General features: G+C 48.8%; 3 protein-coding genes across 3 annotated transcripts; 2 read left to right on the top strand and 1 right to left on the bottom strand.

The window, feature by feature from the left end:
• Window positions 1-2654: 2654 nt before the first annotated feature.
• EDB91DRAFT_868859 (EAP30/Vps36 family-domain-containing protein) lies at window positions 2655-3766 on the top strand. The gene is made up of 2 exons (XM_041328660.1): window positions 2655-3492; window positions 3547-3766. Exon 1 carries the CDS (start codon window positions 2713-2715, stop codon window positions 3463-3465), a length of 753 nt encoding a protein of 250 aa, XP_041172056.1. The 5' UTR covers window positions 2655-2712; the 3' UTR covers window positions 3466-3492; window positions 3547-3766.
• Window positions 3767-5379: 1613 nt separating this feature from the next.
• On the top strand, window positions 5380-7165 carry EDB91DRAFT_1060813 (major facilitator superfamily domain-containing protein; the record flags this gene model as incomplete). Its single annotated transcript, XM_041314378.1, has 7 exons — window positions 5380-5562; window positions 5616-5681; window positions 5746-5906; window positions 5954-6088; window positions 6148-6307; window positions 6358-6865; window positions 6918-7165. The coding sequence occupies 7 exons, from the start codon at window positions 5380-5382 to the stop codon at window positions 7163-7165; spliced, it is 1461 nt and encodes a 486-aa protein (XP_041172055.1).
• Window positions 7166-8904: 1739 nt separating this feature from the next.
• EDB91DRAFT_1314520 (adaptin N terminal region-domain-containing protein) lies at window positions 8905-12286 on the bottom strand (the record flags this gene model as incomplete). Its single annotated transcript, XM_041325151.1, has 16 exons — window positions 8905-9281; window positions 9336-9428; window positions 9483-9535; window positions 9564-9951; window positions 9974-10017; window positions 10066-10363; window positions 10418-10633; window positions 10684-10993; window positions 11041-11233; window positions 11256-11313; window positions 11339-11374; window positions 11435-11608; window positions 11667-11808; window positions 11864-12135; window positions 12184-12212; window positions 12265-12286. The coding sequence occupies 16 exons, from the start codon at window positions 12284-12286 to the stop codon at window positions 9174-9176; spliced, it is 2436 nt and encodes an 811-aa protein (XP_041172054.1). The 3' UTR covers window positions 8905-9173.
• Window positions 12287-15187: the final 2901 nt, after the last annotated feature.

Genomic DNA, 15187 nt, shown 5'->3' with positions numbered 1-15187 from the left:
GAAGAAAACATCGAGCTAGTACCATTCATACCCACAGAACCCCGCGCTGAAACCCCGGAACCCCCTGCTGATGCAGAAAACTTACCTAATCTCATCGCTGAAGAGAGCGAGTTTGAAGGAGATTTCTTGGAAGCAGACGGAACTGCCACACCGTCCATAATGCATTACTCCCCACCTCCTACTCCGAAAACTCCTGAACGAAAACCATTAAATGTCCCTGAGCCAACCGGCCGTGCCACCTCCCCTAGTAAACAAAATCGCCATAACCGCGGAACAACCATGCTCCTTTCACTTGGCTTACCATTATCAGTTAAATACCCTCCCATCTTCCATGGTATAGCGCCCAACGTCGAAACAGGGGAACCAGAACGAGTCATGACTACTACCGCAGATCGCATCCATCGTGCCAAATTCGAAGCTACTGAAACAGAGCAAACCCACCCTGCCAACTTCATTTGCCGCAATTGCAAATGATATGGCCATAAACATTGTCATTGCCATCAGTACTTCTGTCGTATCTGCGGGGTCTTCGCCCCAGGACATTTCACCTCATACTGCCCACGTCTTAATGGACGCACTATTCTTCGCCGCGGTCGTTCCGACCCTAACTTCCACGCACAACTCACACGTCTTGAACGCTTTTATGACGCCCACCAAGGTATTATCCCTGACCGCGACGATGAAGACGACCGCAGACTCGAAGTTAATGAGATCGAAGGTTTAGACATCGACGATGTTTTCTTGGACGATGCCCGCCTTGACGCATGAAGCCAGGTGACTTCATCCGTAGAACGGGAGGTGATGTTACAGGGACGTTATGTAAGCCCCTCAGACTAGCTTATTCTCTTTTGCCTATCTTTTCATTCCCACTATCTGTCGCTAAAGCGACTTCCATCTTACCGTTCACTTGGCTTATCCATGCTGGCTGATCATTCTTGCGCACTATCTGGCTTATCTGTTATCTCTGACTCACACCCTATGCCCTTACCGCATTGTCGGTATTACCTTTGACCCTTACCGTTCAACCGGTATCTTCTGCTTTTCGTATATAAAGGACTCCATACGCTGTAGTAGTCCTTAACTTGAATCTACTCAGTATCATGCCTAAAGCCTCAGGACAGAGGGATAGCACGACAGCTAAATAGCAAGCCTCACCGCTTCTATCACATTTACACTATCTTCTACTAGACTCTCCATCTAGTAGTCTCACCTTGAAACCCAATGCAACACTAGATCGGTACTCCTTGAGGGTATCTAGTGCGGAACCAACTGAGTTCGTAACAGGCTCAGGAAGCAGAGGGGTCGGGGCTTGGCTTCAGCTCTTGTGCTGCGCCCTTAGCCAAGTACGTGCCCCGAATTTGGAGCGGGTCCGACGATAGGACGAGTGGACTGCTTTGGTCCACTTTGAGGGTCAGGGAGTAAGAGCTACTAGTGGCGGGCCGACTAGGAGCGGAGCGGAGAAGGCGGGGAGTGATGCGGAGGGTGGATAGGAGCAGGGGGAATGTTTGGTAGGGGCGGGGAAGGCGGAGGATAATGTGGAGGGACAAGGGAGAATATTTGATAGGGGCGGAGTATAAGGGAAAGACTTAGAGCACAGCTCTAAGTTGGAGCGGAGGGTCAGAGGGTCGGAGGTGACAACAAGTTGAGACTTGTGTCCAGAGGAGGCAAGGTCCTACTGAGAATTCTCACAAGATGTAACTGTGAGAAGACAAGTAATATTAAGACTGAGGAAAATATCTAAGTACAGGATATGTTATATACTTCTATGTATGAGGCAGTGATCAGGATAACTATGTAGTAAAGCTATGTACCAAGGATATAGTTTGTAAGTACTTTACATAGGCGAAGACATAAGTCAGAGTGGATATCAATATGTACGTGTCGGATCAGTGATCAAGCAGTAATAGGAATTACCGGTCATCCGGAAGTAAGGGTCTATGTACTAAAGGGGGAAGTATATATCTAAAAGGGGAAAGAGGTCCAGTTGAATGGAGAGGTTATGGAAGGGGACCGGTCGAGCAGTTGAGCGGAAGTGTAGGGGCAGAATGCGGACTTGTGATTGGACGGAGCGGAGGATGGATGGAGCAGAGGGGGTCGGAAAGTGGAGCGGATATCAATATCAGAGCGGTCAGATCAGGTATATGACAGGACCACAAACTGCAGTGTGCAGTCTATCAACTTTACTATATGAAGGCTTGCAATTAGGTTTCAGGTTTACTTCCCTTCCCACCAGCCAGTGTATAGAGTCCTCCTGATATAGTTTGGAATATTACAGTGTCACTGTAAATATGACCCCCTTCTTCCCGACACCCTCGAACATTTATTGTCTTCGCCTCTGTTCATTATTCCGAAACCCAGAAAAACGCGACTTGCTAGTGTGTGAGCGATGTGGCGACTACAAGTTCCCCAAGATAATCAAACAGTTCTGGGACACTAATCATCACGGCCGAGCCACATCTTGAAGATCACTGTAAGTATGGATTGACCTGCAACTAATTCCCTGCAACAGTACCTGGCGCTAGGAGCCCAGATCCTGTGTTATCATACAGCCCTCTAGCTTGGACAAGCAGTACATAGTAACAGACTTAATATGACATTGAGAGCACGGAGACATTAATCAAATTATGATCTTATCTTATCTCTGTCATCATGTAATCACATGCAGGTCACGTTTGACAGCTTTTCAAGTTGCAACCAACCGTCAGCAACATCATGCATCGCGGCGTCGGTCTTGCTGCCTTTGATAGAGAACAAGTATCACAGCGTTTTGCAGAACTATCTTCAGAGCTCTCGAAAACCCAGGTCGATCATCTGCAATCGCAACTGACACAATTCCGAACCGCCCTTTCGCACTTTGCAACGACACACAGAGATTCCATTCGTAGCGATCCAGCGTTCCGCCATGCATTTCAGAAGATGTGCTTATCAATCGGCGTGGACCCGCTCGCTGGACCAAGAAAAGGCGGCTGGTGGGCGGAGATGCTTGGAATGGGCGATTGGCAATATGAGCTGGGAGTTCAGATAGTAGACGTGTGCGTGAGCACAAGAGAAAGGAACGGGGGCGTGATAGAAATGGGGGAGCTCGTCTGTATGGTCAGCAAGCTACGTAACGGCGAGGATGCTAGTGGTGTCATTACAGAGGAAGACGTCATTAGAAGCATCAAGACACTCCAACCGCTCGGCGCTGGATACGAAGTGCTTGACGTTGGCGGTGGAAAGAAGATGGTGAGAAGCGTGGTCAAGGAACTCGATGCGGATCAGGCTGTGGTTCTTGCAGAAGCACAAGTAGAAGGTGGATGGATTGTTGAAGCAATCTTGGAGAACCGTCGAGGATGGACAAGAGACCGTGCTCGAGCTGCTCTGGAGAATATGCTTCTTCGAGACGGACTCTGCTGGCTCGATTCTCAAGACGAGCACTACGGGCGAGCCTATTGGGTCCCTTCCGCCATGCATTGGGACGAGTAATTTTGTCACTCACCCACCAAGCTTAAGGTGTGTGAGCCGTATTTATGGTTATGCTCTATTTGACTCTGATACTTATATCAGCCCCCGAAGATACAAATTCCCCTCAAAGATCGAGTGGGGTTGCACCAGTCACTTGCAGTTATCATGTCAGAAATTCCAAGATCGCTTTCGTTCCGAAGGCCAGTTCAAAGTTCGGCGAAAGCGCCGCTCGGGAGGCAGATACAAGTCTAGGATGGAATCATTCAGTCCATGCAATTTGGAGTGGCGTCAGATGGAAGGGACATTTAATAAGTACTACGAGGGACTCTCGATAGAGAACTTAGACTTCACCGAATTGACAGTGACACGAATGCAATAAGTATTAGTATCGAAAGTAACATATATCCTGAATATATACTAGTATGCGATACACCTACAACATCTCTAGTGGTCCGATGTCCATCATGTTGTTAACACTGACAGAAGCCACGTCTTTGACATTGTGCAATAATATCGTGATCCAAAGCGATTCTCCTGTATTCTCCACCACGCTGCTGTGCTAGCAAGAATGCGCCGAAAGGCTGTCCAAGGTGAACTACTACTAGTTGCAACGCTCGCTCACTCTACTCCGAATCAAATGGGTCGTTTTCAAGAGACTCGCTGGAGGAAACATGTAAAGGAGACCCAGGGTCGGACCAGTCTTTCTCGCGCATCGTCTGCAGGACCAGGCAGCTCGAGGAGAGCACGATCCCATGGACGGACGGGCACAAATGTCTGTGGGCCTTGCCCGCGAGAATTGAATATGCGAATTAATGCCCATTGGGGTAATCTATACCCTATGTCGGAAAATACTGACTAGTCTAGGGGGGCCCTGCGCCCTGTGCCGCATCTCCAAGTCTGCAAATGCCTTATCCTGCTTGTATTCGGAGCCGACTAGCGGTCTTATTGCTCTCCAGCCCATGGTGTATCTTGGTAGATGTGAAGGATCGAACAACTATGCTACAAGACCCGAGTTGAAGGACTATACTGCTGCAGATTTCGCCTCTTACCCTGCCTCCTTCCCTGGCCACCTACTCCAACGTTTGGCTGGTTAATGTCACGGATTTTACGCCCTTTCCCTTATTAGCATCGCATCGTACAACGCTACTCCCATTTTACTGGGCGATCTGGGGCTCAATACCCCGACTATCCTGGCAGAAGCTTCATGTCATTATGGGTGCGAAAATCTTTGGCATTTCGCTATGGCTAGCGCTCTGCGTGTGGCACCTCTCTTATCGGTATTCAATACGCTCGCTAGTTCTGGTGGCATTATCTAGTGGGATTACACATTACTCTTCTCTTCTGAGCGGCGCGCGTTTCGCATATAGTTTGTTGTCATCATTCCCTCACTAATAAAGTTCCTGATGTTGTTCAAGTTATGGCAGGCATTGCGTTCAACAGATGATCGTTTATGTGCATGCCGTTGGACCGGCTACAGTCAACTCCGCATCCTCAGTATCTTGGGGGATCCGGTATATTTTGTGATGCGTAGGTGTCTTGTTGCCTCGCTGCATGTACGGCTAACTGAGAACAAAGAGGGCACCTTTGTTTGGCGGATGCGATTTCAATCGCTAACTGGTCAGCAGGTCCGATTTTGGTGGGAACATAGAAGCTAACCGTCCTATCTTGAACACAGGCTCTCGCTCTCCAGGGCACCGGGGTCCCAGTCAAGTCTGTTGACCTCTTTTGATGGTTCAAATGCTTTTTGTGGCGCCTGAGGAACACTTCCGAACCCGGGATCTTCAACCGAAGAGTGCCACTTTTTCCAATTGGCAGGGCGCAGCGACATCCACGGTATGGTTACTTTATACTCCATTATCCCCACGAGTGTCAGAACCAGGGAAGTACTTGTACTTAAGCTACAATGTCAAATGCGAACTTTGGAACACAGCAACTATGTCCCATGAAACCGCTGACGAAGAGACTCCTCTGCTGCGTGTTAGTGAGTATGTGGAACCCCGACCCAAGGCGGCAGTGATAGGCATCACACCTCTCCCGTGGCGACAGTTTTCTATTATACTGTCACTTCAAGTCCTAGAACCAATGACTTCGCAGGTCATCTCGCCGTTTGCACCACAGGTCAGGACCTGGTTGCATTGCATAAAAGTGATCGATGACAGAAAGACGCCCAGCTCATACGTGACATTGGAGTTACCAATGGCGAAGAAGCCCTTGTCGGATTTTATGTTGGCCTGCTGGTACACAATGCCACTACGCTCATCATCTTTGATAAACTTATTGACGAATGTCTGATACATGCAGCAATCACTTTTCTTTGCAACTGAGGCATTAACCACTTTTCATTGGAGCCGTCTTTCTGACGTTGTCGGCCGTAAGCCGATTTTATTGATTGGTCTCACGGGCGTCTCTATTTCTATGTACTCTTTTGGACTCTCAAGAACCTTTTGGAGTGTCATCTTAAGGTATGCAAGACCTATCATTCGTAATCGATTCTTATTGAAAATACAAGCCGTTGTCTGTGTGGTGCGCTCAATGGGAACGTGGTAGTCATGAAGAGCATGATCGCAGATATCACGGACTCCACAAACATGCCTCGGGCGTATGGATATATTCCGTTTGCTTGGCAGACTGGTATCGCTCTGGGGTGGGTCTTCATGGCTGCTCCATACGAACCATTGATCTATTGAAAGCTTGACTTTACAGGCCTCTTCTTGGCGGACCTCTAGCACACCCAACAGTCCGGTATCCGGAACTTTTTGAGAGATTTGAATTCTTAAGGGCGTATCCCTATTTCCTTCCTTGTGCCGTGATAGGAACATTAGCGATTGTATGGTGGTGCGTTACATTCTTATTTCTCCGCGAGGTTTGTCAAACCGCCCGAGCAGTTGACTTGGAAACTGACCATCTCCACAGAGCACAAAACCTAGCACTAGTCTGGCTCTATTTCTCGGGTTGCAAAAGAGCGAAACAACTGCTTCACGGACCATGCTATCGGATTGTGACTTCGCACCAGAAGTTAAGCCATTGCCGTTTCGCGATTTGCTGGTGACACGGGTGGTCATCGCAACCTGCGCTTACGCTGCCATCGCTCTGGTCGAAATCTCGTTTCGTGCTGTCCAACCAGTATTTTATGCTACACCTATTGAAATGGGTGGCCTTGGACTGGATACTCCAGCCATTGGCATAATTCTGGCGGTGCTTGGTATTCTGAACGGAGTGCTCCAAGCCTTATTCTTTGTGCGGTTGCACGAATGGCTAGGAGGAAGAAATCTGTATCTCTTCTCTGTCTTCAGTTGCTTCCCGATGCTTGCACTGTTCCCGGTCATCAGTTCCACAGCCAAAGCACAGGGACTGAGCTACTTCGTTTACCTCCTGGTGGGCTTGCAGCTCCTCGCCTTTGTAATCTCATATTCCGCCTATGGTGCGCATGACCGTCAGTCTGATCAGGACGAATGCTCAAGTTACTCGCACAGGTGTCGTATTCATGTACATCAATGCATCTGCGCCAAACCGAGCGTCAATCGGTGCAACAAATGGGCTTGCGCAGACTGTGGTATCCGTCACACGCGCTGTTGGGCCAGCGCTGGCGAATTCTGCTTACTCACTAAGTATCGAGAAGCAACTCCTCGGTGGAAATATGGTGTATTGGTTAATGGCTGGAATGGTTTGTATTGCGATCGGTGTTGGATCCATCCTCCCGAGGCGTTTGTGGTGTGACTAGATATATCAAAAGATGACAATGGTCTTACAATAGTCTGAGAAGCTACTTGACGTCCAGCTTTTCGTTGGAAGCCGTCCAAAATGCGTGCGGTGCTTGGATGACACAGGAGACCGTGTTGTGGCTGTGATGCATTGCTGCCGTCTGCAGCTGTGCGGCTATGTTCGCAACCGCAACCGCAACGATGTACTGTCTTTCTGACCTTCCGAGCGAGCTCCTATGCCTTATATCAAGGAACTTGGCAAATAACGAACTCCTCGTACTTTGCAGGGTCTCAAAACAGTTTCATTTTGCTGCACTTACTGCCTACTTTGATCGGTTCGCAGGCGTCAATGCTCCTACGAATGCACCTGCCAATATCTCCCAGCCATCTATAACTGCATTACGCGGGCTATTGTTGGCACTCTGGGTGAAGAAGTGTCATTCTGTCTGCTGCACTGTCAATAATATCAATCAACTGGCATATCTTATACGCTTCATTGCTAAGTTGGAGCCTTTCCGCAATCTCCACTTATGCTTTGGGCGTGGGATGGAGCCATACACGAGAGATGTCATTTTCGGACTCATAGATCTAATGATCGTCATCAAGCAGAAGGGGTGCGAAGACATGGTCATAACTGGCGGACATACAGATAGAGCATGGGTTCCAAGAGTCACAGATCTGACTCGCACTTTACGTTTAGAAGGCGTGGTCAGCACCGTGGATGTAAGTTTACTGTCTTCTCCCCCTTCTTCTCCCTAATACCGATCGCTTATTATCCCGCAGAGTGTTATCAGGTTCTGTAGAAAGGTGTTTCGTCGTGATGAGGCTTACTGGATCACAATAACGCCCTCCCTCAATACACTGAAAACGATCACTCTCTCAACAGACTACTTCTTCGCACCATTTATGAGCACATGGACCATTCGTACACTAAATGATTCTTCCATCACCTCGTTAACCCTTGACCTTCGCTTTCGCAATGCGCCGAAGTGGACTCATATCCTATCAATGCTCCGCCTTCGCCATCTTCGAGAATTTGTTATTTCCTCCAATTCGCTGTCGCTCCAATGTTTGACACAGTTTCTGCGACGTCACAACGGACTCACCTCACTGACCTACGAAAGGCCTCTCCTTAAAGGATAATGAAACTTATGACGGATCGGTACTCACCCTCAATTCCCTTCCCAAACTGAGGACACTCGCTGGATTTCCAAATTGACATCGGGCACATCCTCCGCCTTTACCCTAGCTTCAAAGTTCTGAAACATATAACCGTCAGCGATCCAGATGCGGATGGCTACATCTCATCTTTGAATAACTGTCTCGACGCGATGGTGGCCAGAGACAAAGTTTACGTGACCTCAATAGCAATCAAGACGGAACACACGTCTTGGCTGCTATCCCAAAGGAACGGAGATCCAGAGAGGGCAATGCCGCCCATTGCGTCCCTCACGATTATCTGGAAGGGGCAAAATAACGAGTTGCCCTCGCCCAGTTTCACTGCTGCACTAGCTGGATGGGTGGCATTGTTCCCGGCGCTAGAACATATCCACTGGGGAGTGCAGCGGGACCTCGAGGGATCACAGGCCGAAAGAAACATCGCCACTGCTATCATCAAACGTTGTCCTCGACTCAAGACTTTAGAATTGCTGAGAGATCCCCCTGTTGATAAGAGACAACCTCCTCCAGTAGACGTGTGGCTTAGGGATGGTACGTGCACGCTCCCTCGTTAAATGCTTGATCTCACGCGTGTACTGTAAAGATCCCTTGGCGATTCAACAGTTGGCGTGGTCTCAGGACGTTCGGCGTAGTGAGCAACCCATGTTTCCGGCGCGATTAAGACTGAGCTGAATTCGTTTGTATCCAAGGTGTCGCCTCTTGTTCTTGCGGTGATAAAGGTCAATGATAGCCGGTGTCATATTTATTTTGTCTATGTGTTGCAGTTGATCAAGTGTGTTCCAAATACTTTCGTTATGTAGTAGGTACGACAACTTAGATAGTGAATACCGTACATCCTGATCACAAGAGCTAACCGCTACCTGTTAACCCTGGCGGAAACCCTGAGAAATCTATCTGGTCCTGGACTGCTTGACCAGCAAGGGTATATGATACACGTAACCGTAGCCGTACATTTGACTTTTGTAGAAAATCAGAAAGGGGTTTTAACATTGAGCAAAAAGGGATACATACACCAGGCGGCGCAATCACGCGCATCTGTTGGGTTTCTGTGGCACCTGGCTGGACATCCGGATTTGACATGGGAAGCATCTGCAGTTGTTGTGACTGTGAACCAGCTCAGTTGGATCGCAACAAGGTTGATGTGCTCTTATTTCTCACCTTTGGAACTGCAGCCTGAAAGTTGAGTCCAGTGACCGTGTTCGAGCCGGAAACTTGGAAGCGAGCCATGATATTGACGACACCTGGTCGCGCAGCTGAAGGTCTGAGGTGTAAGGGTGATCTTGAGCTCATGCTTATCGTAGGCGGTATAAGAAGTTAGCCGTGGCGCAGGTGGTTGCTGTTGTTGCGGAGAAGGTCGGGGAGGAGCCTGGCTTTGTGGTTGTGGAGAGAAGGCGGCGAAAGCAGATGGGGCAGGGGAAGGAGCAGGCGCAGGCGAGGCTGGGGAAGGGGAGGAGTCAAACAGACCAAGAATATCTTGGACGCTGCTCTTCTGGGGTTGCGGTGAAATGGAGGGCGTGCGACCAGGTGTCGGGGATGGAGCGGCGGGACTACTGCCGAAGATCTCTGCGAGGAGGTCCTGGTTGTTGGGCGTGGCCTGACCATTTACAACAGGCGTCGGCGGTGCCACCTCATCGCCAAGAAGATCGGACGTCCTTCCCGCTTTGCGTAGACCCAACGGGCTTATTTTCGCTGACTGGGGAAATGTCAGAACAGCCTCGCAAGTCAAGTGGTATCTACACACCGATGCCCATCACAGTAGCTTTGAGCTCTGGAGGTGGCATCCGTTCTAGGACGCCGCTGCTTAAATCGCCCAAGGTGAACAAACTTGCGAATTCAACAGCGCGTTGTTGTAGTTCCAACTCTGGGCTGGTGGTGTACTTGGCAAGAACTTCGGCAATTCGCTGTTGTTGTGGCGAGCTTGTTGTCTGTCTGGAGGCCAACTTGGTAATACTTGCCATAAGGAATTGACGGGTAAGGGAATTGGCGTAGGGCGAGTCGAGGGTGGTGAGGAGTAGATCAAAGAGATCCTTGTCGGTAATCTAAGAGAAGCAAGTGATCAGTTGTCGATTCCAGACACGAGATTCGTTACTGACGTGCTTGGGCTGTTCATCATCCACGACGCCACCTTCGAAGAGTAGATCGCCATATTCACCGACGATCCACAGAGCAGCCAGTGTTAGTGACTCTTGTGAGATGTCATCCTGGAGCGCAGTATACAACTTGGACGCAGTGTATGCTTGCAGCTCTGGGGTATGAGCAACAAGACGTATAAAAGCAGACAAGATCTCCTCGCGAACAAAGTTTCCAGCCTGCCATGAACGTTAGTGAACAGATCCCTTGACGTTGAGAACCCACTCACCAATTTGAGCACCCTAAGCGCTGTGTCGATATGCCACCGTTTGTTTGGAGCAAATCGCTCAGCAGCGAGCGATATCTGCGTTGTCATGCCGAGCTTGAACTCGTCGTCCGCTACCTCAAGGAAAGCAAGCAGCTCGCGAATGAGTATCCGCACGTTCTGCTCGTTAATCAGCGCGTAGGACAATTCGAGAGCACGCCGTCGGATGGATATATCGCCGTCCCGCAGACAATCTAGAATGATATTCCTGTGCCGTTGAACTGCGTTTGTGTCCATTCCCACCACCTTGTTCAATGTGTTCAAGGCAACATAGCTGGGCGAAGTGAGTAAAGATCCTTTCAGAGAGCAATTGTAACTGACCGAATATTATTGTCCTTGTTACCCAAGAATTTACCTAGGATGTTAATAGCCATGACGCGCAGACCAGAATCTGCTTCGATCTCAAGGACCGTCAGGACAGTTTCATATAATATTGAATTCCCAACGTTCTTGGTCGAATCAGTGTTGGTTGCAACCTGCGCCAGGATATCGTTCATGGTCTCGCTAGCACGGGCTATCGCCCTTGCCAAGTAAACGAAGCAATCGCAGGACTTTGACTTGCAAGAATGGATCTGTGATACCAGAGACGTCGTGCTCAGGGGCTGTATCCAGTGGTGACCAGGGCCTTCAAGTTCCGCACCAGTAGCGGTACAGCCTGTGAACACGTGGATAATCTATGATGACAAGCTTGCCAGCACGAAGAGGAAACACTTACATTCCGGAATTCATTCAGACAATTCTCGTCAATTTGACACATCTCGGTGGTAAGGGTTATTGCTGTTAATAGCACGCCGTGGTTTCGATCAGTGAGGAGATTTTTGGCTTTCGAGATGAAGTGATCGGTGAGTTCAGGAACCTTCTTGATGACGCGAAGAGCACATAAGGCAGCCTGAATTATGTTCCAGTCTTAAAACTTAGCCACGATGCGAATAAGGAGTACGGCGCACCTTTTTGCGAATGTAAGTGTTACTTGAGCCCAGAAGCTTCTCTATCTCATTTGCCAAATCCCGCGACATTTCTTCCGAAGCAATGTTTGCGAACGTGCAAAGTCCCAACCCAACGACATACATATTTGAGTGGTTCATATCACTGCGAGGACATGGAGTAAACTCAGAGGTGGCGGATCATGACTTGTGACACGTACTTCTTCAACGAATTTGTTACGAGAGTGAGGACCTCTTGATTTTCGTCCAAGAGCAACATGATACCCAAATATCCAAGGCGTTTATCCGTGAATCGGGGGCTCGCGACCAGCTTCAGACATTCTATTTGACCAAAGTGGGCGGGCGACCCCAGCATGTGGATGTACAGCAGCTTTGCAATGTTGTTATGTCGCGCGTACACATCTTCCTCCCTGAACGATGCTCGAATAGCAGCTGATTCTTGCTGGATGAGAGCCCGTTCGTCCGCGACCGTCTGCAAGGGTCTGAGCTGGCTTTAAGACCTTGGATTTGAAAGATCTACCTTGCAGGCCCTTATTCCTTTGATCAGGGCTATCTGGGGGCTTCAGTCGAGAGTTTCAAACCGGAAGTCAGCACTACTTACCCTTGAGATTATGGTACACCATGGCTGCGCGCTCGCTAGAAGTGAGGTCAATACAATATTGGGAGGTCACGATATGTGACGTGACTTCTGTGACGTGACTTCCAACGTGATTCCATGAACGAAGCATCAACGCGCTATGTATCATCGCAGCATGTGTTCAACCTTCTTGCTTTCTTTGACCACACAAATGAAATAGCAGCGGTATGAAATGTGCCTCGCTCTGAGCTGGCTAAATGTCAATCCTTTGAGCTCAGTGCTCCGGCGTGCGATCAATTGTACAATTTCTTCCGCGAGGCAAGTTGGTATCGATCTCTTTCATTTGTGGAGCTTAGAATAACAAGCCAACATACGTCGGACAAGTGGCAATAACATCCTAGTTATTCCCACTGACCGACGTACCTTGTCTTTGTTGACGCATGCATCAAAACCATAGCTCTGTGAGGTCTGTGTGAGAACTGAACAGTCCAAAGGGAACCAAGACCACCACGGCTACCCCAAAAGATGTTCTTCTGCTGCGACAGAGAAGGCTGGAAATGAAGATTAGTATATGCGCTCCAGAAATGAAATATGAGTGATCACCAGCTACAAGTTTTATCAGGAATCGATCGAGAGGTTGATGACTTACAAGCAGACTTTGACAACTCGAAGGTGGCTTTCCAGGTTTGCGATGTACTCGGACCAACGAGGATCCCTCTCGAGCCTTGAACCTGAATTTAGCAAGCGAGGATCTAACGCTGAGAATGAACTTGCCGACTCACCTGCGAAATATGAGAGTAGACTGCCGGGACTCGACGTCAGGAAAGTCCAGTCATAACCTGAGTGCACAAAATACTCACAATGACGTTGAAACTCCTTGCGTTTGACGAAGATCTATCGTGTAGTCGAAGTCAGCCAGTATTGAGGGTGACAAATACCTTGGTCGAATTCGACGGGTACAATGTTCTGGTTTGATCGGGGGCCATTGTAGCTGGTGAGAGAAAACAGCCACATGCGAGTCGAAGTAGAAGATGCGACCGATCGTCTCAAGATTGGCGACTCCAGAGTTTTGTTCGGCGAATAGACGATCGTGATTTCCTTCGTATTCGTAGATAGACTCCGTGGTAATACGTCGGCGCAGGTTGATCATGCTTGATGTCCCGGTCAAACGCGCTCGCATACCAGTACGAAGAACTACAGAAAAAAAGATGAACTGGAGGTCAGGGAACGAGGGTACTCAATTTCGGCAAAGTGATCTATGTGTGTTCATCATTGGTCCAAGGTGGAATTCTTGGCTCTCGTAGCAGGGACCTCTTCATACGAGTGGGTGCAAAAAGCATGCTTGAAGGCCATTCGTAGAAACCAGGGCAAGCCATGATAATCCTTTCGAGACATTGGGAGGTGTGTTCGGCTGGACAACTGTTCGTAAATCAGGACAGAGCATTACAGCAGGGAATGTTCCAACCAACTCGATGTCGGCACAAAGTACGGTGATAGAACTGGTCGTGAAAGGCTTCGAGATCGGGGCAGAAAGTAGCCTAGGGTCCAAACGTCACAAGGTTCGATCGATCAAAGGCACTGACAATCGCGATAAAATAAGGGGCAGGTTAGAGATGCCACCTTGCAGTCCATCGGATGAGGGAATCAGCCCTGTGAACGCTCGAAATCTCGGATCGAGTTGATGTGCGATGTTCGGTAGGGGAAAGATATCGGCAAAGGACGTACAGGTGAGTCGAGCATGTGCGTCTTGTCACTTGAGGGTGGGTAAGAGCCTAGTGACCGTCGAATTCCAAAGAAACGCGGGAAAACGGGATCGGTAAAATAGTGTCTCGAGAAGCAGAGATCGACCAGGAGATCGACATGGATGAGGTCATAAGTTGTCATAGGTTAGGCGGGAGAATCCAGTCGATTCAAAGACGAACAAAAGAGATAGCAATCGTAAAGGCTCGCTGGGGAGTGAAACGGTCCACTCGCTCGAATCCAGGTCCAAAGTCGTGAGAGCAAGTCCAGTTGATAGTCGCATAGTGCATGTTGGTCAGATCGTACCAACGGTTTGGGGGTGTCCCATCGAAAAGGTTATGAAGTTGGAGGTCGAGGCGAGTGAAGCAAGAGGAAGTAAAGAGAAGAGAAGGTCAAGTCAAATGATGACTTTTTATACCCGGATCTCATCGAGGGCAATTGTGAAACATCCGAACTATTCCACACGCGTGCGACGGATGTAGAATGAGGTCATTTCAATCTTGACTGATAAGTCAGAGACATTCTACGAAGGGTGGCGTCAGCGAGGACAAGAGTAAGGGAAGACCAACTGAGGTTCAATAGATAGAGTATTTTGACTGCTGTATATGCAGATCACTGGGGAATCGATTGACTGAGGATACGATAAGTACATGCGAGCTTATATACGATGAGGCTAATGCCAAAGCGCTGTCAAAGCGCAAGTGGCAACAGTGGACTTAGGATGAAGTGTAGGGGTGTGCATGGGGGTGTGGCGGTGGCGTTGGTCAAAGTGTAAGAAAGAGAGGTAAAGCGTATAGAGTACTTGGTCGCGATGTGAAGTCACTGTGTAAGTATGCGATTTCACAGACGGAAAAGGAAATAGATGTGGAGGCAGTGCCAAAGAGCGCTAGTCGGTGAACAGTCAAGACCTGGTCGCATCTACTGAGCGAATTCGTACTTCGCCAAACAATAGAAATATCTCGATAGCTGTTCGGGTGTCTGCCGTCATGGCTCTCGGTACTGAAAGCTCTTCAAAGACTCAAAGTAAGCGATTTACTTTTCAAATAGGGGCGAAACTCAGTGTGGTAGTTGGAATTCTATGCGTCTACAAGTCGTCAGTGCCATTGCTAATGTCTGAGAAACTGCACGAAATACTCATTCATAAAAGTCAACTGGAAGCTTACAACGACACCTACATGTACAAGAACGTAAAACAATCATGAAGTAG

The sequence above is a fragment of the Suillus paluster genome (genome assembly GCF_016628075.1).
Source record: "Suillus paluster strain FC165 chromosome Unknown EDB91scaffold_89, whole genome shotgun sequence".
NCBI classification, from domain to species: domain Eukaryota; kingdom Fungi; phylum Basidiomycota; class Agaricomycetes; order Boletales; family Suillaceae; genus Suillus; species Suillus paluster.
This window is presented reverse-complemented; position numbering and strand designations above follow the sequence as displayed.

Excerpts from the sequence above, each read along its gene's own strand:
- EDB91DRAFT_868859 (XM_041328660.1), top strand. The coding sequence starts at position 2,713 with ATGCATCGCGGCGTCGGTCTTGCTGCCTTTGATAGAGAACAAGTATCA.